This window comes from Cardiocondyla obscurior, linkage group LG18 (genome assembly GCF_019399895.1).
Source record: "Cardiocondyla obscurior isolate alpha-2009 linkage group LG18, Cobs3.1, whole genome shotgun sequence".
Lineage (NCBI taxonomy): Eukaryota > Metazoa > Arthropoda > Insecta > Hymenoptera > Formicidae > Cardiocondyla > Cardiocondyla obscurior.
The window spans coordinates 2,337,741-2,361,189 of record NC_091881.1 but is presented as its reverse complement, the minus strand read 5'-3'; the positions used below and the strand labels follow the sequence as shown (position 1 = coordinate 2,361,189).

The 23,449-nt window shown below is 41.7% G+C and overlaps 3 protein-coding genes and 1 long non-coding RNA gene across 5 annotated transcripts in view; 2 read left to right on the top strand and 2 right to left on the bottom strand.

The window, feature by feature from the left end:
• LOC139109525 (uncharacterized) overlaps window positions 1-23,449 on the top strand; it is a 122,718-nt gene that overhangs the window by 93,448 nt on the left and 5,821 nt on the right. Inside the window, exon 7 of the long non-coding RNA XR_011546842.1 lies at window positions 20,288-20,634. This is a non-coding gene — a long non-coding RNA (uncharacterized lncRNA). The remainder of the gene's footprint in view (window positions 1-20,287; window positions 20,635-23,449) is intronic.
• Window positions 13,123-16,529, bottom strand: LOC139109508 (maternal embryonic leucine zipper kinase). The gene is made up of 12 exons (XM_070668610.1): window positions 16,301-16,529; window positions 16,017-16,167; window positions 15,841-15,950; window positions 15,607-15,760; window positions 15,426-15,532; window positions 15,196-15,363; window positions 14,914-15,108; window positions 14,628-14,844; window positions 14,007-14,073; window positions 13,795-13,942; window positions 13,610-13,713; window positions 13,123-13,539 (listed from the first exon to the last, which is right to left on the bottom strand). Exons 1-12 carry the CDS (start codon window positions 16,445-16,447, stop codon window positions 13,266-13,268), a joined length of 1,842 nt encoding a protein of 613 aa, XP_070524711.1. The 5' UTR covers window positions 16,448-16,529; the 3' UTR covers window positions 13,123-13,265.
• Window positions 16,712-17,876, top strand: LOC139109520 (dnaJ homolog subfamily C member 4). 2 transcript variants are annotated; one of them, XM_070668635.1, is made up of 4 exons: window positions 16,712-16,875; window positions 17,103-17,193; window positions 17,329-17,419; window positions 17,520-17,876. In XM_070668635.1, exons 1-4 carry the CDS (start codon window positions 16,828-16,830, stop codon window positions 17,824-17,826), a joined length of 537 nt encoding a protein of 178 aa, XP_070524736.1. In that variant the 5' UTR covers window positions 16,712-16,827; the 3' UTR covers window positions 17,827-17,876. The 2 variants fall into 2 exon arrangements, with proteins under 2 accessions (XP_070524736.1, XP_070524734.1); XM_070668633.1 differs by having other exon boundaries at window positions 16,716-16,875; window positions 17,262-17,419.
• Window positions 18,143-22,478, bottom strand: LOC139109518 (arylalkylamine N-acetyltransferase 1). Its single transcript, XM_070668631.1, has 4 exons — window positions 22,197-22,478; window positions 20,294-20,561; window positions 18,699-18,915; window positions 18,143-18,597 (listed from the first exon to the last, which is right to left on the bottom strand). The coding sequence occupies exons 1-4, from the start codon at window positions 22,299-22,301 to the stop codon at window positions 18,390-18,392; spliced, it is 798 nt and encodes a 265-aa protein (XP_070524732.1). The 5' UTR covers window positions 22,302-22,478; the 3' UTR covers window positions 18,143-18,389.

Sequence of the window (23,449 nt, the reverse complement as noted above, 5' to 3'; positions counted from 1 at the left end):
ATCACTCCTTTCTCTCCTTCCCTCCTCTTTTCCGATATCATTTTTTTAAAGTACCAACACCAACGCAGCGCGCGTATTTTCCGACGATTGTGAAACTCTACCAGCGCCGTTTCCGTTTATCCGTTTAAGAGCCCACGTAGCGTACGTAAAGTGCTTGACCAGAAAAACTTAAGACTTGAAATTTCAACCAAGTGAATTTCCCTATGCCGCGGCCCTAAGACATCCGGTTACCTACGAGTTAGGCAAGCTCGAAGCTCGTTATCTTCCGCTTGCTTCGTGCCACCGCGTCTGGAAACATACCGCGGAGCGCAGGCCGTTTCTCGGATTTCATATAGGAGGCTGTGATACGAGCACGAACTCTGTAGAAGCGCGGATAATATAATGCCGAGATATCGCGTCTTCTTTTACGGAAAGAGGGTAATAAACATCGGGTCCGGCGTCAGTTTGCGTGCTACCGACTAAGATGGCAACGACGAAACAATGCGGCATTGTATATATCGGCAGCCTCAACCGCCAAAGCCAAGCACCGTGCTAAGTCATGAACGGCGTTACACGGCATACACGCCCGCGGACTCCTGAATTTCCGGATCAACCCTCGATCGTCGCACGCTATACGGAACCCCAATCTGACCCCGTTACGGTTCGTAAACGTCCAAAGGAGAGCCCGTTCTTTGAACGTGAATCTCGTAATCGCGTAACGTCCGCGAGCGTTTTTATTCATTTATATTTATTTAGCCATCCCCAAAGCTTCGTTCGTGCCGCGTCGACTTCCCCAATTTTTTTTTTTTTACAGTTGTAAAATTAAATACGTTCTCTAAGCTTTGGCCAGAAATTTCACCGAGTACTAATAAACACGTAGGCTGCGAATTGCGGAGGCAGGGAACAAGTGCACGCGAAACTACGTTTAGACGGGGCCGAAGGAGGCTGCTCTCGCTCGCTCGCGCGACGGGAGCAGCATTCCGCGGGGCATAACTCGAGCTGGCCTCGAGCTCACGAACGGAGACGACGGGTCACGACGCCATGTGTGCGGCCTAAACCAACCACACCCACTATCAATTTATTTATGTCTACCTCACAGGCTTTTTGTTCGTGCCGTTTGAGCTTTCATTGCGGCGCGGCCGTGAACAATCGGCGTGCGGGACCCCGCGGCCCCCCTTCGTCCGCGAAAAGACGTCGGTCCCGACGACGGCGACGAACAAGTCGCGCGGCGACCGATCGGGGAATCTACCACCTGCGTGCCCCGCAGTTGCGTCGTACGGTACCCTATAACTTCGCATCTCTACGGGATTGCTGCGGCACGTGGAATCCCCGCGGATGATTCCGAGATGCGACCCGCTCGCGGTCGCGCGCGGCTTAAATGTATGCAAATGCACGGGCGCTTTAGGGGATCCGCCTGGGCATGAATTCCTAGAGTTAAATAGTAGGAGCACCAGCCGGCCGGAGAACGGCCGACGAGCGCTCGCTTATCGAGCAGGTAAATGCAACGGGAAGAGGAAGACGCGAGATCGATCGAAATAAATACGATCGCGATCGTACAATCCCGAGCCGAAAAACTTTTTTTTTTTTTTTTTTTTTAATATTACGAAAACACGACAGGTGGAAAAGTTCTCACGTTGATAAGGCCGGAGCGGGCCCGCGGTCAAAAGCAGATTTAGATCATTAACAAATGGCTTCCGCGCGGATATATTTCGCGCACGTTGCGCTTCTACGTTTATGTCTCGGGTAATGCCGCTTTGTATCTCGCGGAACGTTTATCGGACTACATCGCATCCTCGCGATCCCGCTGAATACAAATACGAGATGCCCGCGACGTGGTATTATTTTTTTTCTGTTTTTTAATCCGTGAAAACTCACGGGAACAGCTCACGCCGTGCTCGCTTTATCGCGCGATAAAAAATATAATTTCAATGCTTGCTCGCGCCTTTGTTCTAAACAAGAACCGAGTTAAAGAAATTGCGTTGGATACACCCGAGAGGAAATAAATCAGTGTTTGGATTAATATTCGAGTAGCGATAGCGACGCGAGCTTGTCAAAAATTAATTGTCGAACGCCCGCCGCGGCAAAGACGAGAGAGAGAGTTCGCGCGATAAAAAAAATTATGCACCGCGGAGGATAGCGATTAGGATCTTGACAAAAACCCAGGATCTCGATGTGCAAGTTACCGTTTCTGACTGTCGGTTTCCGGCGCGCTCGCTGCGGCGAGAATCGCGCGTACGCGGCCACGAATGAATATGAATTTTCCACCGTCGTTCCGATATATTAAACGCGCGTGTAAACGTAAATCTGGTGCTCGATGAGCGGCAAACGTATTTAGAAAGCACAGAACCGGTGCGGGCGCAGCATACACTATCGGCATTTATCGGGCACCAAAAGTAATCGGATTTCTCGCGCTCGTCTCGCATTCGACATTTACCATTTATCATCGGATATACGTTTCGCGATGCGTATTACCGCGAATGTAAGCGATCATTCGTCGATCTTAAATTGCAAACCACACGTCGTAAGAAGATAAACGGATAATTTCGTCGCCGTTGCAAGTGCTAAAATAGTTTTTTTTTTCTTTTTTTTTTCTTTATTCGCGCATTTAAAACTCTCCTCTTTTTCTTCTAATTTTTCGTCCCCTTGATTCATCGGTTTAAGGATTAATTTGATATTCGAGACGAAACGGTCGGCTTAATGTACGACGGCGTCTTAATTATCGCCCACCCCGACGTTTTCTTGGACGTTCACCGTTATTTGAAACGGTACCGGCTATACAAATACAGCAACGTCTGATAATTCGCCTCCACCGCTGTGCATTAAAGTCCGCGACCGCTAATAAACGCACATTCCAGCACTTTGTGTTTGAAAATAGCATCATGCGCCGTATGTTGCAACATCGTGATCCCAACCAGACCAGAAAATCAGGAGCATGCCTATCTTTCCTCTGGCTCTTCGTTAAAAAATAACGACGTCGCGGCTAGCACACCGCATACGGCAACGGCATATAAAGGTGTACATACATTTAACGAACGTACACAACGGCCGCGAACGTCGGTGATGTGCGCTGTTGGTGTGTAATTTTTTTACTGATTGATTTGTTAGCGAATGTCCGCGTTCGCTGTTCGTTCGCTAAGTGTATATACCTTTAAAAGTAGATAACGTTTCGCCGTTTGCGTATGTATAACCCTAACTTAAAAAAAAAATTGTTAAAAGTCCTTTTCTCTCTGCAACGAAACTTGTCAGACACCAAAAGAAAGATACAAAGATTGCGCGAGAAAAAAAAATGTCCCTTCTATTCAATTATCTTTTTTAAACTTCAAATGTGATAAATGTAAGTAAGAATAAATGAAGATGATAAGCGTAACGGGCCGCGAGCGTTATCCTACGAATCAGCTTCCGTATTCTGGACTTTCGCGTGTCCTGCCGGGTTCAGTTCGTTACGTGGCTAGTGCGAATCTTCTGAGGCGGAACAAGTTGCCCCTAAGGACGGAAATCAACAGCTACCTCCGACGGAACGCGCGCACGGTCGCGCGACCACTTGCATTTCTTTCTTCTCTTTTTCTTTCCCCGCTCGCTCGCTCTTTCTCTTTCTCTCTTTTTCTCCCTTCGCTAGCATCCCCCGCGATTAATTCGCGCTTGGCAGCGTCCTTATATCGCCGGCTCGATCGCGCCGGAGATGGCGGCGGTGGCGCGCGTTCGCGCACGCGGTGCGCTTTTTAAATAACTATAATGAGGGCAATTATCTTGTGCGCCGACAAGCAGAGTGTGACGAGTCGTTGTTACATATTGCGGCACGGAAGATGATCGTCCAAAGTGGATGGAAGAGGAGTCAGGGAGGAGTTAAGAAGGCGGAAGGAGGTGGTTGAGGGAGGCAGACGAGCGGGAGGGTCAGGGGGAGAGGGGAGACGGGGAAAGGAGGAGGAGGAAGTGGAGGCGAGGGAGAAAGAAGAGGTGAGCGCGTGGCAGGCGGACCCCCTTGCCTTCTTCTTCCTTCCCCTCGTCGTCTTTTACCTTCAATGGCACCACCGCCACGTCTACCGCCCTCGCCACTCGCGGCTTTAACTACTTTCTTATTCGCTCGCATCAGCCCGGCCTCGCTGGGCCTTTCAGACGTAATGCCTCGTAGGCTCCTTACGCATGCTGAACGCTAACTTGCCCCCGAGCCCCCGCCCGCCACCCCCTTTTCCGTCGCCTCCGGGGCCCTCGTCGTATTCTTCCTCCCCCTTACGTCTCTTCGAAAGGCTGTAGCCCCGAGAGGAACTGCGGGTCAGAGACTGCGAGGCATATTCGACGCAGACTCGTGGCTCGTGCCTAGATCCATTGGCGTCCGACTCTACCGGGAATTACGCGTAGCGTGACGGCGGCAAGACGCACATGCTCCGTGGTCTCTCGAGGAAGACGAGAAAACGGACCCGAAAGTAATCGCGAGAGGAAAACCGACGTGTCACGAGGTAGTTTTTTTCTTTTTTTTTTTCTTTTTATCTTTCGGCATTAAATAATAAACTTAGAATCGCGATTTAATAATTTTTATATAATTATCGAAATACTAATAAGACAATTAAGTACGAAAAATTAAAGGAAGGTGGGATGAATGGGTTTGCATTTCTGTCGCTGACGAAATAAAATTATTTTGCGTCAAAGAGCTAAAGGGTATTTGGATATTGACAGAAAGTATAGTAACAATCGGTTTTCCATTACACGCATTTTCTGTAATGTACGAAGAGTCCATCAGGACTACATGGCGGCAGTAAATTATAAAATTATAGGAAGAAAAAAATATGATTTATCGGCAATCGCACGGTGCGGCGTACGCAGCCTCGAGTGGCTCGTGCCTAAATGCATTGGCGCCTGCATCCGGTGAAGGTGGCATCAAGAAATCGGATGAACGTCGCGTACTCGCGGTATTGCGCCACGCACGTGTATACGATAACGACATATTCGTGATTGCATGCCTAACAATAGGCAGAGCACACGATTCTTTTTTTTTCCTGCGATTGCAGCATCGTGCGCCATTCGCAATCGCTACGCGCTTATGATCATCCGTATAAATTCACGTGGCAAGAACGCGCCTCTTGAGAATGCCAGATTTGTTCTTCGTTAAGATATTAATATCATGCAACTGAGATTCCTCCAATTAAAAAAAAATAAAATCGGTGGTCCCCGAGTCGAAATATCTGACGAAAAAAAGGTCGAATGCTCGAACCGCGAATCACGATCGCGTCCGATCAAAGAATTCTGCCGTCGTTCCGGGTAAATAAATAAAATATTTAAAAAAATAACAAAAAAGGGCGCGGGTGCGATAAAAAAGTTGGCGCGCGCGAACTTTATTTCGCCGACGCCGATGCGTTGATATAACGAGAAACGTGGCGGCTGTTGCGCCGGAGCGAAGTAGCCTCGCTTATGGTCCGGTGGTGCCCGAGGAGCATAACAGCTCGCGGAGCATAACGCCACGAGCCATCATATCCTCCTTCCAGAGAGGCTCTCCGGAGGTGTTTCTCCCTGGCCCCCCCTTCTCCTCCTTCCTCAGTTCTTCGTCTCCCCTCGTGCTCTTCTACCTCTCGGTCGTTCTCCGATGCCACGCCACGTTGAGGCCTCTTCGTTCCGCCGACGCACGCACACGCCGCGGGTCCCCGCCGATACGCGTACGTGCGTACGTGTACACGACGCCAATTCGCACGGAGTGTACAAACCCGCGGGGTCGAGCAAGCGGGAATGCTCGTAATTTCGCCGGTTTTTCCATCCCCCGCCCTCTTCTCTTCGCGAATTAACGACGATACCGCGTCCGAGACGGTGGAGGCTCCCGCGCGCAAATTGCGAAATGCTGAAATCGCGTGATGATCGTTTCCTGGTACACCCCGTACCGCGTCGTGGAAGCCACGGCGATTGTGCGCGCCGACACACACACACACACACATACAAGCATTCGCTCGTGCCACAATAACGGCGGCTTCCGCGAACTAGATCGGCCGAATAGATATTAGGAGCGCGTCTGCCCCGCCGCTCTCTGCCATTGCGGCAAGTGCTGGTCATTGTCCACCGGCGGGCACAGGAAGTCGACGACGACCGGCCCCGACGGGCCGGCGTAAGCGCGGGGTGAAGGGAAAGAGCGCGCGAGAGAGATTTTTCGGTAGGATAATCGCGGAGAAACTACGGCCGGCGAGGCCTCGACCGCGCGTGGCGCAGATTATCGCGCTCGCGATAATGATAACGCGACGGACCGGGAAACGGTACTCGCCGCTGTGTCCATGGAAAAAGAAGAGGCTCAAAACTGATTGACCTTACGCGGGCGGGAATTATTTCGAAAGAGAAGTTACTCGCGTCGGAGATTAAAATAGAATTCTACTGCTTCCTCTCCTCCCCCTCCCTTTTTTTTTTCTTTTTTTAATTTCTCGGATGAAAAATTCGTGATAACGCCAAATTGCATTCCGCGACACATATTGTCCGTGGCCAGGCTGTAGAATTAAAAGCGATGACGCTATAATAAACAGGAAACCGCAACCGCGACGCGCTGGGATAAGTTATTACGGGATTAATTAACGATACCGAAGTCGATCGTATCGCGGACGTTCGGCGATGATGTTGTAAAATGCGGTTATTTGTATGCTAACGCGGAGCCTCGTCAGCTTTATTCAATAATGATTGCAACGGATGAAGTCGGCGAAGGCACGAGCCTCGGGAATTACTCCTTTACAATGTGAACGAAATATCGCGGTTGATCGTAATTACGATGCAATACGGAGACACTCTGCATACTTCAAAGAGAATTTAGATGAAGGGGAAGATTATTACCTCGGCAATAATAATAGCAGGATCAACGTAAGAAAACAAAAGCTCTCTCTCTCATTCTCTCTACATTCAACAGAATTGTTCCAACCAATTTATAAAAATCGTAAATCTGATGAATCGCGCGCTCCTAGATTCAATCATAATTAAGACCGAACGCCAGTCGGATTAAAAAGATATTTTTTAAAAACACATGAATAATATCTGCGAAACTTTCGTCAGCGGAGTCGAATATTTAGCCATTAAATCGTTTAATTGCCAAATTGCTTATAATTTTTCTGCTCCACTTTTGTATTCTTGCAACAGAGGATGCGATTTACTGCGACGTACGCGTGAGTCGTTAACTCGCTCGCGGCTCTCGACACGGGGCCTCAAATATAGCGGACAATAGACGAGATCGAGTTGCCGGGATCATTTTTACACGCGCGTCTGCCGTGGCGTTGCGACAAATAATCATCGTCCATCGCCGGCAGGAAGTCGATGAGGAGCTCGACCACGAAGAGATTTTCGGCACGATAATCGTAGGGAAACTCCGGACGTCCATTGTGACAATGGCCTCTCGACGCGGCGCGATAATTACGGCGCGGAGTAATAATGCGGTAAACAGAAAGGAATCTCGAGACCGGTGTCTTCGTTCGCAATCAGATCCGCGGTGACCAACGGAACAAGAATCGTTCGAATAATATAGCGTGCGCGATAAGCCTGACTAAACGCGACGATGACGTGATCAAGAATCTGAATTGTGATCCAATTATCGCGCATGACGTCAAGGTGGATGTCTTTGTTCCCCGTTTTATTTGGCGTCTCTTGTTCGTATTCTCTCCCCTTCGGAAAAAAAAAATTCTCCTGATCTACATTCGGAAACATTTCGTTTTCTGCTTTTTTCCTGTCAGTTTTTCTCGACGTGCGGGCGAGGGGATAAAAAAAAAAAAAAAAAAGCAAAGGCAGGGAAGACAGGAACAGAGTGAATGAGCGAGCGGATCTCGACGTGGAAATTGGAAGGAGAGGAGGGATCGTCAGGGCGGCACCTGACCGGAAAGCGTCACAGTCGGCGTATTCAGCCTCGTTCTCTCCTTTCCCTTCTGCTATCTTCTCGTCGGTCTCCTTTCCCCCGTTCGTCCCGTCCTCCTCGAAAGGGTTGCGCGTTATTTCCGCCGACTCGCGGCGAGCATGTCGCAACGAGCGGGCCCTTCGAGTTGGAAAAGAAAAAAAAAAAAAAGAAAAAAAATCTTCGCGGAAAGTTTCAACGTTCTCGCTCGGCGTTGCGATATCGCGAACGCTAATTACAAGAATCTCGTCGACGGTTTCGTCGGCGAGAGCCGCAGATGTTCGACTTCGGGGAGGAGATTGCGCGACTCGCGAAGGCGATAGATTGCGACATCGCGCTTATTACAGAAAACGGCGAAAAGTGGTGAAATTCGCGGAATTATATACGTCGATACGATATAGCGTAATATTTTACTGGCCGAAGGTGCGCGGACGGCGGGGGACCAAAGCGAGAAGACGAAGGGAGAAAAAAAAGGCAGGGGGAGAAAGAGGGAACGAGCCGGTAGGTAAGGACACATAATAGCAGGATGTTACAACGCCCGTGTCCGGTACATAAGTATCTGGTTTCATAAATGAAAGTGTCTTCATTCATAGATACATATTTCCATACAATTGCGGCTATTGGTTCGTATCTTATGATATCGCCGTTATGTGCGGCCAGCCCGGCGTATATTGCATATGTACATAGCACCATTATATACAAATTCTTACTGTTGCATTAATGATAAAGTTGTTTAGATATCGCGCGATATTGGCACTAGGATGCGGGAGGAAGGGCACTCGAAAAAAAAGAAAAAAAATAAAAAAAGAGAGAACGCGCGCGTTTCCGCGACAATCGGCCGGCGAGGAACGTTGCGTGCGCCGACCTCGCCACAATAGAAAGAAAATATATAACGAATAAATGTACTAAGACACATTTACATTTCCATTCCCATCCGTGGAAGTATATTGCCGCGCTGATATTACTAGAAAAGGCGAAAAGGGACTGAGTTATGGAGACGGGATTGAGGCGATACGATCTGCATTTATATTTATATACGGTAAAGATGGGCGGATTATTTTACGTTCCCTCGGTTCATATATATATCGAGCCTGGACGCGAGGACGCACACCAGGACGCGCCCCTGACGTAGGGAGCCGTCCTTTCCTAGCATCCACAGTCCACACAGGAAATCTCAGACGCACCCACCGAAACCAGCCCGCCTCTGCCCGGCCGGGGCCGATTTAATGTTTCGTTTCCTCTACGGCGATAAGGGGGCTACAATTTTATAGAAGCCCCCGTGCGCGCACGAAGGACACTTGGAAAAACACAAACGGTTACGCTCGCGGGACAACGTAGTAATTAGACCCCGGTTAAAAGCCGCCACCCTCGCCGGTCGGGAGAAGTGTTGTGGAACAGGTGGGTTGAGGCGTCGAAGGTACAAATTATGACGAGAATTGCACGGGGACTATTAACAGATTTCCTCCACAGGGATATCTCAATTTCGCATCTCGTATTTCGCAGCGCGTTTCGAATCCTCAGTTTTCGATTTCGTTGACGTTAGAAAATAAATTTCAATCTAGTTGTTCCTCGAGTTCTTTATGTTTCGTCTCGCGGTCACAGAGGTCTGCGCGGCTTCACGTTAGCGCGGAAAAATCGCGGCGAATCTGGCAGTGGGGTTGGCAGGAGGGTGGATAATGCGCGGGCATGAGATAGTAAATTTTATAAAATAATACCCTCGTCTATGCGGGCTGCATATTCATTTTTCCGGCGGGATCTCCCTCTGGGAGCGAGCTCCCGGGAGGAGGGGAAGGAAGAGGTGGAGAAGGAAGAGGAGGGTTGCTGCTCGCCACTGTCCGTACCGCGTACATATGTATGAGCTTCTGGTGGACGCGGTGGTCATGCCTCGACGAATCGGGGGCTTTCTGCCCTTTATTTTTGTCAGTAACGCGCCCCTTCCTCCCCGCGAATAAACAGGGCCGATCCCGGGAGAAAAGCAGAGAGGCAAACCGGATGATTAACCCGTCTCTCTTCCGAGTGCGAGCCGCGTAACGACTTCTTCGCGACCTCCACCTATTCGAAGAAGAAGAAGAAAGAAATCGCGCGATACTCTGCGAATCGAATAGGTCTCTTTTTTTCTTTTTTTTTTTTTTTTTACGCGTAACGCATGTCACTCTGAAGCCATACGGCGAAGAAAACGCGGCACATTTCGAGAAAACACAATTGCACGAGAAAACTGCAAGAAATCGTATTTACTTTCACCTACAATGCCACGATCGTATCGTTTCACTGTACGATAAAATGCAGAAATTTTCTAACGTCGAGAGGCAAAAAGCGACGCGAAATGAATCCGATTAAATTGATTTCCCGAAGCAGAGGTTAAAATTTCTCTGAATTTTTTTTTATTTTTAACAAGCCACGCGATACGGCCTGACAAAAATTCGCATCGTGACGCGAAGCGCAGAATTAGCACTAATGTATTGCATTTTTGTCATTAACTCTACTATCGAGGCTGACTTTTCCTCGACGTGTATGCCTAAGAAAAGCAACGCGCCCGCTCACTCGCTCGCTTGCATTAAAGAGCAATTAGCCGCGGCTCGCGAGCACGCTGATGCCCGGAAGCGATAGAAGCGGGCCGCGCGTGCCACCCTTCTTCTTCTTCTTCGTATGCGCGGCTTTGTCTTGTATGTATGTATGCTCACGCTTACCTCTCTCGGCGAGACTCTCGGTAACGCGCCTTGCTCGCGAACTCGCCTGACTCGAAGTAGTTTCCACTGTTGTACGGATTCCATCTTTCTCGGTTCGCAAAATCCACGCAGCTACTGTTTTTACCGTCTTCATCGGTGAGCAGCGCGTTTCGCTCCCGCCTTTTTCACTGGACTTTCTTAATGCGCGAGGAAAATCATTAGACGCCTCGCAACGAAGGAACTTCTGTAAATGAAGAAGAAATTTGTAATTATAGAATTAAAGATTGCAATTAGGAAACAAAAAGTGAGAAATTCTTATAAGCGTTCAATCAGATGTAACGGAGTTTGCTTCTTTTATCGTCGTTCGCGTTTTCTTTCTTTCCTCGTGCATGCCTCCCCGGCGGCGTTCGTGGCCGCTCGCTCAATTACCGTCGTGGATAATCATTATCGCGGAAACTGTATCGCTGGGCCTCATTGCCCCAATCCTTAATTAGCTGCCGGCTAGACGGTAATTAGTATGAGCCGGTGTCGAGCGGCCGATACGATGGCGAGAAGATATGAACGGGGCAGCACGTGGGTAACAACGTTACCCGCCGCTGGCGTCGATTTCGTGCGTTACGAAATTTACCCGTTTTTGAATTAATGAATCTGATTAATTCATCACTCGAATAATTATGTTGCAATCACCAAAAGGCGAACGGTATCGAAATGTAGAATCGGCTCATTGTTACATTTGGGAACTCGAATCCGCGCGCTGTGCACAATCGAGTAATAATTACAAATAATACGGAATTGTTTTATAAGCGATATACGTTTGAATAAATTCGATGTGTTTTATATTTCGCTTTAGCTTCTTTCGGCTTAACGCAAAGCCAACGAGGTTAGGCACTGGTGATTGTACGTTTTGAGCGTACGCTCACGCACAGGCGACGCCTGCTAATTGCAATTTATACCCCGTCAGCTTAGACATTTACCTCGCGAATAGGAAATCCCTCGTGTTCTGTTTGTAAATTTTTAAAGATTAATTTTATAAGGTACATTACTTGGAAATTAATTACTATAAGCTTATTAATTCGAAGTTTAACATTATTCCTCGCGGTGTACAGATCTCCGGTTACTTTCTCGTTTCTCTTACACGGATATATTTGTCCTTCGATACAATGCCACCGTTTGCTTCGTTTTACCGTTCTATTTCAGTTTCCGCAGAAAAACCTCCAAAAGTGGACGACGATACCTCACATCGTCATATTACAACTCTGCGGGCAATCTGCACATTTTTTTTTTCTCCCTCTTTTTTTTTTCCTCTTTTTTGATTTTTTTTTTCCGTGTACGCGCTGCAAGTACGGCAATTGTAAGGTAAGCCGCAGCAACCTGGCTTTGTCTCGCACCGGTACCGAATCGGTATGAGAAAAAACGGCGGCCGATCAGACTGGGTTTGCGCGAGAGAGGGTCTGCGTACCTACGCGCGGGGAAGAGTCGGCGATTATTGAGCGGGCAAAGATAAAAGGTCGGTTTCGTCTTCCCATAAAGCGAAAGTGAAGTAAACGTGCGGCAGCCACTTTATGCTGATCGATTTGTGGTGATTTTATATCTTCGCCTGTCTATAGTTCTATACCGACCGGTGGCGGAGCCTGCGGACCGGTTCAAACGGGCCGCGATACTTTATATCTGTGGTATAAACGCGAAATTGAGCTTTACATATTCTGGGGCAAAGCGGGAGGAGCACTCAAAGCGCTCGCACAGGAAATTTCTTTGTGCCGTCCACGGAACAGGACGATCGCGTTGGTCGAAACATTCTTGAGATCAAACCGATCTCGAGAAACGACGTTCCCCAATTTAAAAATAAAAAAAAAAGGGACTTAGAGATTTCATTGTTACTCTATCGTTGCCGCTTTACCGCGATGCCGATTCTCTCGTTTGGTTTGCGTAGGGCCGCGGGAGTACATATGTATAGGTATCAGGTTAACTTTTATGATTTTTACTTACTACTGTTCTTCCGCGTATATATATGCTCTTCTCGAAATTAAACGTAAGTACTTCTCGGTCACATAAATACGGAGCTTCGTTGCCTGCGTATTATTTACTTGGCCGTTGATTAAGGAATACGGGAATCGGAAGGAATAGGTGACGCCGAAGTAGCTCGTGGCGATCCGACGTTTGGGTATCTCACTCCTACGGAGGTTAACGTGTTACAAGAGAATTTACAGAACGAATTAATTACCTTGCTTAATAACGTTATTATTATATAACTATATATATAACGTAACGTTAATTACCTTGCACCATAACTTTGTGACCGTTGGATTTGGATGTGTGCAACTGTGCAAGTACGCGCCAGCTTCGCATCGGATTCGGTGGCGGCTCGTAGCGGATTTCCACGAAACTAAAGAAATCTAATATATTATCTAAAATTCAAGTCTAATAAAATTTTTTTTTAATTCCGAAAAAATCTGCTACGAGCTGCCACCGTTGTTAACGGCCAATCGAGGTGACGATGGGAGTCAACTTCGTAGATATTCATAACTGTTAAAAAATTAATGAGCTTTATAAAAGAAATAATATATTTTTCATGATTAAGTTAAACATTTAAATACATTTTGGAAATTACATATTTATTTATAAATCTTAAACTATCTGTTGCACATAATGTCGATATTTTTTTATTATAAAACGTAAATCTTATCATTACAAAATTCGTTTTTATATTTTTTAAGAACGCTTGAATCGAATCTAAATTGTAGAAACCAAAATCGTAGACTTGAGTAACTATAATAAAAAAGGCTATTTTAAATAGGACATTTTGATTCAGAAGACATTTCCGAATCTGTGGAAATATCTTCTGCTGTAAGAGCAAGAATTTCCTCACATACACGTTTATAAACCCACACATCACCCTTTAATCTTTTTCGACGAATGCCAACTAATCGTTTACCGTTTGGATCAACTTCCAAAAAGCAGACTTCTAATTCGAAAGAACAAGAATTTTGTGAAGAAATCGATTTTATTGAACTTTTCTTATCTTCCGAATTGTATTCTTCAGTTTCCCCTTGCAAAATAAACCTACAATAATATATATTTTTAATAATACAAGAATATAAAGATAGACTATTTACAATACAATTGTACTTACCCTTTCTGACGGCACATTATGCCTTTTTGCCGAAGTGCCCTTCGTAATTTTGATAAAACATGCCTGGGGCAATTACTGCATGTTGCCGATACATTGGAAAGACCCTGTAATATCAAATTGCAATTTATTCTCGTGTACAAAATTCTTTTATGAATAGTTTCATATAAATTAAATATGAAATATACCTTCCCTGACAATACATTTGGTTCATCTGGTTCATTTTCGTTTTTCACTCGCCTTTTCGGTGTAAGAACACACCTTACACGATTTAATCCTCGCTCTAAACCCATCATAACTTTTCTTGCACTACCGGGTGTAGATGTCTGAGAAGTTCTAAAAAAATAAACATTTATTTTTAATATATTCGTTACATTACTTTAAAAACTTATAAACTTACTTGGAATTTGGCGTTGAAGATTGTGTTGGAGTAGCTAATTTATTTTCAAGTAATTTCTTTGTTGGAACTGTAATAATATTATAAAAAGTCAAGTCACGTTGTATAATTTCAATATTATTTATACGTTATTAACGAACTTTACGGACATGTAAGATTACTGACAAATTAATACTCTTTTGACTGATTTAACTGTAATGCTACTTGGGAAATAGTATATCTTCTGAGGAGTTTTGGGGAAGGATTCTTGTACACAGAAATTCTTAAGTCCAAATTGCGTTTGTTAGCAAGTCATTGCTCTTCTCGGGGTAATTATCTGCTTTTCGCGCGACTACTGTAATTTATCGCAGTCGGAAACTTTCATTAAAGTTTCTAATTAGGTGGTACTAGCATCACCTAATTAGAAGTAAACTTTAGAAAATGTACTATGGAGAACTAACTGCGCTTACGACGCGTTTCATAAATATGCACGCAAAAACTTAAAAAATTAATACATTTAAAATAATTAAAAAATTCTTCAAGATAAAATAATGATAATAATTCAATTAAATTAAAAAATTTGTTTTTAAAAAATAATAAATAGTAAAGAATTTAAGATACTGTGATAATGGTTAAAATATTTACCGGGCGATGATGTATCGTCATCATCTCTGCTTCGTAATCTTTTTCGGGTAGATTTACATGGTTCTAAAAATTTATTTTCACTTTTTTTAGGTAGAATATTATATGTGACGTCAATTGGAGATTGATCATTGTTTGTTCTATTTTTTGGAGAATGATCAAGGTTGGTTATAAAGTTACGCTGTGCCACTTCACGTTGTGGTAGAACATTTTTACCATTCTATAATAAAAATACAATTTGCACAATTACACAATTCCTTTCATATAAAAATAAAAAAAATATATTTACCATTTCTTGTCGGAGACGAGATCTCACAGATGTTATATTTAATGAAAGTCCACGTAATTTTCGGTCAAGTAATAACAAATATGTAGCCGTTTTGTAATCAGTTCTATCACTCTGTACAAGTTTTTTCCATGTATCTGCACTATTCCCGCCGCAAATAGCAGACATAGTACCTAATACCTCGTCATCTTTTTCAAACTAAAAATATACGTACAAAAATTAATTTTTTTACATAAGTAATTTAAAACAAAAAAAAGTAATTTTTCTGTAACAATATATTCTTACAACTATTTTGTGACTGAATGATATAGACGTCAAAGAATTTCCTGTAATCCATGGATGTCGACATAATTCGTGAATAGTAATTCTTTTTGCTGGGTCAATTTGTAACATTGATTTTATTAATGCTTTACTATTATTAGACAACCAATATGGTTCCTCATATTTTCCACCCTAAAACAAAATTATAATTAATACATTTATGTCGCAATGCAAATGGTGATTGGAAAACTTACAAGTATCTTTTGATACAAATTCTCTAAATTATTGTCATCAAAAGGCAAGAAGCCACAGAGTAAGGCATAAAGCAGGACTCCCATACTCCAAATATCCACTTCCGAACCTACAAAGACATTTTAAATCGTAATAAAATCAAAATAAAATATTTGAAGTAGGTTTTAGAATATTTTTAACTACCTAAATATTTCTTTCCCATTATAAGTTCTGGTGCAGCATATGTAGGAGAACCACAAGAAGTATACAAATGTGCTTGAATTCCCATTTTAGGTTTTGCACATAGCCCAAAGTCAATTAACTTTAAATTTTCATTTTTATCCAATAAAACGTTTTCCTATAAAAAAAAAAATAATATTAAAAGCAGTAATCTTCAAAGTAATAATACACTGCAAGAGATAGAAAATAATATCTTACAGGCTTTAAATCTCTATGAGCATATCCTAAACTATGCATGTATGCAACAGCAGATACTATTTGACAAAAAAATTTGCGTGAGTCAGCCTCTGGTAATCGGTTTTTCTCAACTGCAACATAAATAGTAGTGCCATTAGTAATAATCATAAATGACAAAGGAGAATATGTAACATTACCTATATGATCAAACAGTTCACCGCCAGAACAATACTCCATCACCATGAAGTAGTAACTATCCGTCTCTATTACTTGGTACAGTCTACATATGTGTTTATGCAATAATGATTTAAGTGCCTCCACTTCGATTTTTACTCTTGGCAGATCTTCCTAAAAGCAAAGCAATTATACGATATTCGACGTTAAAATAAAGTGAAAAGGGGAATAGCATCGGTCGAAAAGATGATCACAAAATATTTCGTTCGCGTGATAACTATGTAAATTAACTGAAAATTCTACTTACACCCAACGCATTCTTTTCCATGATCTTGATAGCAACCTTTTCGCCGGTGGCGACATGAGTCGCGAGCTTGACTTTAGCAAACCCACCGCTGCCGATCGTCTTCTCCAGGTCGTAGAGTCCTTTCAGGGCGTTGTATCGCACCATCATCGTGTCCGGCACGAGAAATATCAGTCGTGAACACAAGTAATATGCTACGGCCTTGTTCTGATCGCCGCATTAACTTTCAAACGGACGGTTCGCCAACGTAAACAATTTTGGGCGGCCAATCAAGACTTTTGCTCGTCCACTCTTGTATAGTCGGTGGCGCTGTGCGAATGCAGCGCGTAATTATCGTACGTGAGGCGTAACTACGTCGCCGTCTCGAAATAACGACCGGTAAGGTAAATCTCCTGTTTTAACACAAAAAATGGCGACGATCATCTGACAAACGAGATCGTAAGTGCGTAAAATGTTTCGAGACTGCGAAATGATATATCATTTCGTCGAGAGAATTCAAATTGACGAGCAATGGCACAATTCCGCCGGGTATGCAAATCAGAAATCTGTTGCGTGGCCAGAAGTTACGGGACTCAAAGGTTAGAATTTTGTCTTGTTGTATTGTATTGTGACAGCAATTGCTGTCAAGTAATTATTTTGTTTCTTTTAGTCGGCCACCTCTATTCTTACCTTCACCTTTTCTCTCCTTTTATCTTTCCTTAATGTGAAGGGAACATATCGTTTGTTTTGAGTACAGAGTAAAAAGTCGCCTTGCTAAAAGAAACAAAATTAATTAATGTATCAATGCAGTACGTTCCTTTTAAAGGTTTCAGCAAAATCATTACGAAACTTTAGACGTTTCGTCCAAGGCGTCGCAGAAAGAAATCAGGCAAGCTTTTATCAAATTGTCGAAAAAAGTACGTAACATTAACTTTTTGCTCTTTTATATTTTCGAGTCGTCTAACCCGCGCGTTCTTTTTATTAGCTGCATCCCGATACCAGTGGTAAACAAGGTCACACTGATTTTGTTAAGTTAAATGAAGCTTACACAGTTTTAGGGAAAGAAAATACGAGACGTCAATATGATTTGGACTTAAAATATCAAAAATATCAACCATCTTATACTCACAATTCGCAATACGCGTAAGTTAATGATTATTAAAATTCGGATTTAGACGTTAAAAAGCGCTAATAGTACAATAGTAATGAAAAGTAAGCAAGTAATTAATATAATACATTGCAGGCAATATGGAAGTCAGTGGGAGTATGAAGTACGTAGTGCAGGAGGGCCGTGGCCACCACCCCAACAGCCAAAATCACAGCTAGGCTTCATAATAGCCATGATATGCTTTGGATTAGGTTTATTACAATTTATTGTCATGCTTTATTCTTTAAAAGTCAGAAAGTTCGTGATTTTACGTAATGCTCAAATAGAAAATAACTATGAAAATATTCGGAATGCAGAACGCATTAAAACTAATACCAGCGCTATAAAAGATCTTGACTCTCTAGAAGATCTTGGCAAGTACCTGACAGAAGATAGTAACTAATGTTAGCGAGAGTTTTATTAGAAATTAAAAAGTGGCCGTTAGAAACGTTATTTTCTTCTTTCTATCCGTTCCTTTCTGTTATTAAAATCGAATCCTGTTAGTATACATATCGTTTTTATGCAAAAATTATAATATATATTAATATTTTCTGAATTCTTTCTATAAAATCTTAATGTGCTTATACTAAAAAAAAGTTTTAGAATATGACGTGTTATCTTAAATTTAAGACGAGATACAGAACGTCCCTTTTCAACATGAATTATATCTTAGGAAATTTTTACAAAATATTTTTTTTTTTATAAAATACTTCATACAGTTTTTATAATATTTGCTGCTTATATTTACAATAGTTTTAAATCACACTTATATAATGATATGTAATTTTTACCTATATATTGTATAGTAAATTATAAAATATAGTTTAACAGTGCAGATGCTGCTTTACATTTTTAATATAACGTTTACCATTTTCTTTTTACATCAAATGAGAGTTGTGATAACAAAATCGCGCGAGGCCGTCCGAGATATTTATTTATATATCTCGTTCGCTACCTTCAAGTTTTTTAATTTTTTAAAATTTTCATTAAATATGTAACAGCGGCCTTATGAGGTGACAGAGGTAAAAAGATCGGTTTTCCGTTCTCATCCACGTACTCGTTATAATTCAGAGTGTGTATCACGTGGAAGCCAATCCGCTCGCACAGTTTGCCGGAAAAGAAAGACGTACAATCTGCCCTAACGTAGTGAAACTCCTGTTCCTTTGCGACTTCTCTGTAATTTATAAAATCAAGGTTGTGTCATTTTTTAATTTTTCTGATGCGTTTTTCGGTACATCAATGCAATTTTTAGAACAGGCACAGGGTGATATTTACATTGTCTTCTCCATAAGAGTTTTCGCAACACCTTTTCCTCTCCAATTTGTATCCACTGAAATGATTCTGATTTCTAGAACGTTGGCATCTTGAAATCGTCCGTCCTTATTTACATTTTTGTCTACGTGATGCAGTAATCTTAGGATCTTTTTAAACTTTGCATTCTTGCACAATTGTATGTATTCCGGCTCTTCGTTCGATGGAGGATCCATTTTACCTGTAAAAAGTTCACGTCTGTAAATTCACGTTTATCTGTACGATTGATTTACATTAATATCGTTTAATAACTATTTAATTACCAACTTTCGTGACATACCGTATATCACTTAGAGCTGATAAGGAAAATTACCATTATTGCATAATAAAGCATAATTGCACATATATTATTATGGTATACAATTATCAAGTTCAAGCGTTAGTAGTTTCTTTTTTCGTTATTAGCCTCTTTTTCAATTTTTTTTTTTTTTTACACCTAAATATTCCTTGAGAACAAAGTCAAAAAATTATTTTAACAGATACGTATTCGTGTACTCGATACAACGCACGTGCATACGTATCACGAAGTCAAGTTACACATTCAAGCTTTTACGATATAATTTGCATGTTATCTTAATGACATCTATCAATTATTACACATCATATGCTATGAATTCAATAAAGATATAACGTAGTAATAATTTATAGACGTACGAGTACGTATAATGTGCGTAGCGGAGGTACTTCAAAATTTAATTTACCACGCCAAACAGAACGAATTAATTTATTCCGTTATTTAAAGTGTAACCTACTTCCTTTACGCCGAATTATTTCTGCATTTTATCGACATTGTCGATTTTACATGGTGGAAAATTTTTAATTTTAACTTTTATGGCAATCCGTGCAACGATTCGTTTAAACGTTGCACTAATATGCGAGCGGTTTTCGAATGTCTCGCAAACGTTGCTCAGGCATTTTTATGGATGGATACATATTTATCGGCAGATTACGTAATATAATTATCTATTTTAAGTCACAACCGGTATCGGATAATAGCTCACGGTATTATTCGAGATCCGTAACGATTTACGTAACTCCAAATAGTACAGTTGCGTTTCTTTCGTCTCCTTCCGTATGCATTTATTTAAATGCAGCTGAGACTCATTTGAAATTAATTAGCAGTTTTTACGCACCCGTTCGAGTGCTTTACAGTATTTTAAGAGATGATAAAAATGAATGTACGTACATATTTTTACATACCAACAATATAGAATAAAAATGTATTTATCTAAAAATATCGATTTGGATGTTTCGATAAATATAAATAGTAATTGTTAAATGAGTTACGTTACTTCGACATCGTCGGCAAAATTATGGAGGTAATTTTTGCACGACAATAAAAAAATTTGTTCATTATTTTTCCAAGAATACGCGTTTAATAACTTGAAAGATACAGCGAGGCGATTGATTTGGATAACGTAAAATACACACGAGCAAAATTTATTGCAATCGTTAATTACAATCAAAATATATAAAAAAAAAAAATTTTTTTTATAGAAAAACTTTGCGAGAATAATAATGTACTAATAATGTGTTAAAATTTATTGTTGTAGCCTCACCGTTGAGTACAACTCCAATGACTGCACCACTCGAGGAAACCGCCATCAGACTCAAATTATTATCAAGCGATGAATTGCTGCAGTACTCCTCCAATTCTATGCAAGTGCTATCTTCACCTTCCGGAATCAATTGGATGCTTTGGTTGAGCGGCTCGTCCCTGAAGAAGAATCTCCTCAGGAATTTCAGGACTTTCATCTTGTCGTCCTTCTTGATCACCTCGATATGATAATCCATACTGTCGTTCGATCCGTCAGCCGAATCGGCCAACTAAAGAAACAACGAACGAGAGAACGTTAATGAGACTTTAAATCTGACACTACAGGAGAAGATCATAAATCAAGTAAGTTTATAATTTTACATTATAATTTAAACGTTGATATATTTTTTTATTATTTTTTCCTTTTTTTACAAATTAAAGAGCGATGTAGAAATATTAGTTTATGTTTTGCAATGCAGAGAAGGCATTTGACGAGATTATTTAACAAATTGTTTATATTGAACGATGCTGTTCGGTGCAATTGATACATATTTCGGTCCGCATCTTCGGCGCGTTCATTAGCTAATCGTAACACGAGACACGCAATTCCGACGATGGGAAATGTAAATTCAGCGTAATTTACGCGTTGCGCCGTGACATGATCCTCGAGTTAATGACTCGGAGGAGAGTGATGCACCAGTTTAATACACCATACGTCACGTCGACGCAGATCAAACGTTCTCGTTTATCCGACGTGTTTTATCGCGATCGGTCATTGTGCGGTCAACGTCACCGAACGCTAATTTGTCATTGATCTACTTCTGGACACTGATTTGCGAGACCCGATAAGAACGCTTGCGCGCAGATGAGACGTCGGTTTTCACTCGACGGCAAATGACATGAAAGCGCAAAGTAGTTAAGCTAAAAATTCTCCAAAAAAGATTCTCTATAAACCGCTTCTAGAAACATGCAAACATATTTTAGTAGTATTTAATTTTTGGATATTAAACCTGCATCTTCCAAGACGTTTACTTTACTGTCACGTAAGAACGTAACGTTACTTAGTGCGAGGAAACCTTAAAAACGCAGAACCCCCTTGTCTTGAACGTTTAAGTTGTAATTAATTTGAAGTTCCATCGTTATTATCCACGTATACATTAAAACGTTCTCTTGACGAGTTATTTAACAACTTGCTAAATTATATATTAATGGTTTTACTTAATGCACTAATAATATTCGTTGTAATTAAAATAAATTAAGATCCGATCATTATGTCATTACGTTTGCAAAAGGATGGGACGTAAAGAAACATCGTCATTGTTCGAGTTACGTCACATAAAGGGAGCACACCGTAACTTTACATTAAGAGATCGCGGTGTCTTTCAGCATAATTAATAATCCGCATAATAATATCCAATTACCGTGAGAATATGATTAGATCATCACGCACATCATCACCAAGGCAAACAGTGAACGCTCTATCCCTCAGAAAAGTATAATTTACCTCGAAGGATGAGTATCATCAATTCGAAATTAGCGGATCAAAAGAAACGGTATAATTTTGATACAGTCAGACATTTCAACGCAATAAGTATCCGCATGCAAAAACGATTTTCATGCTTATAAGAAGTAAAATAATGATATTTCAGGAGGGAAAAAAAAAAAAATTATAAACCGGGATAATTTTACGTTCTCACGAAATACATCGCTTGTCCGTCTATCCAATTAAATATGAGAAATCCAGCCTTTTCCGTATTTATTAATTTATTATTTATTTTATTTTTCTTTTCAAAAGACAGAGCTTTAGAAAATTATATTCCTCGCAAATCTAAAGTGAAACACGTATCATGAATTCGCCAAACGTCAATACGGTCTTCGAAGTGTCACAGACTCTATCGTTTCAATTTGCCCGTCAGATTTCTTACCGAGTATCTCGTGATCTTCGGTGCATCCTTAACGAAACTGGTAATAGTCTTATCGTTATCGATATGAATCGCTTCAACCCGATTAATTGCGCGTATGTTCTCCATGACGAGATCCGTGAGCTTCCACCGCACTTGAATCGTGAGTACGCAATGTACGAATTGCAAAGAACAACTGTGAAGGCAAGTCCCTCAAGCGCTAACAACGAGCGATGCTCGATTGTTGTCGATGAGGTGGTAATCTAACACTGCGCATTGTAATAGAACGCCGTCAGTCTTATATATGCCTCGTAGGAGCAGCAGGGGCTCGCAGGTTCATAGACAGATAAATATACTTTAGGATACTTAGGATCGGCGACGCCTCCGTTTTTAATATTGAAGGATATTTAATCAGACCTTGAGACAACCCGCAATCGCATAATTATGTGTGGCTTTGTATAATTTTGCAGTGATTTATTATGATAAACTGGATCTTATTTTTTACCGTAACGCAAAGTATTGCTGCATCGCCAGAACGGGAACGGGAATAAAAGATATAAGATTAGATTATACAGATTATAAAATAAGATTAGATAAAAAAAAAAAACAGTTGAGAGTATAAAACAGCGCGCGATTTAATGATTTTTCCTTTTTTTTAATAACAATCGGAAATTTTTACGGCATCGTACAATAATTTACGTTTATGTCTTCAAAGAAGACGGCACGTGAAGTTAACGACAGTTTTATATATACATAAGTAAAGAGAATCCTGTCTGTTTGTTATTTAAAACTTGCCAAATGCGTAAGATAAAAATGCGCATGCTGCATAGAAAATTAGAAAAGAATTTTTTTTCTCTTTTTTTACGTCTTTCGCCGTGACATATTTCTGCATAATGCAGAAGCTAACGTGCGCACTTATCAACGCGTTCGTACAGTTTCAGCACGCGGAACGTACTTGTCGATTCGCACGAGGCATCAGCTGACATCGAAAAGCAATTAAAATTAATATATTACATTTACGAATGGCAAACAGACTTGAGTGATGCTCGAGTTTGTCGGCGTTTGCTGGATAAGTTAAGCTTCTCATGTTTAATGAATAAAGAATACCCGAAGTTACAGTCACCCTATCGCGCGCTTTACAACTTCTGGTTGTAACGACGAATGTCGTTACCGCCGTTGCTGCGCAATGTGTTCATTGCGATTTACGTCATGTATGCGGAATTCGGTTACCCTCTAAAATAAATGACTTGTCTGCGACATCTTTATGGTGTCGTATG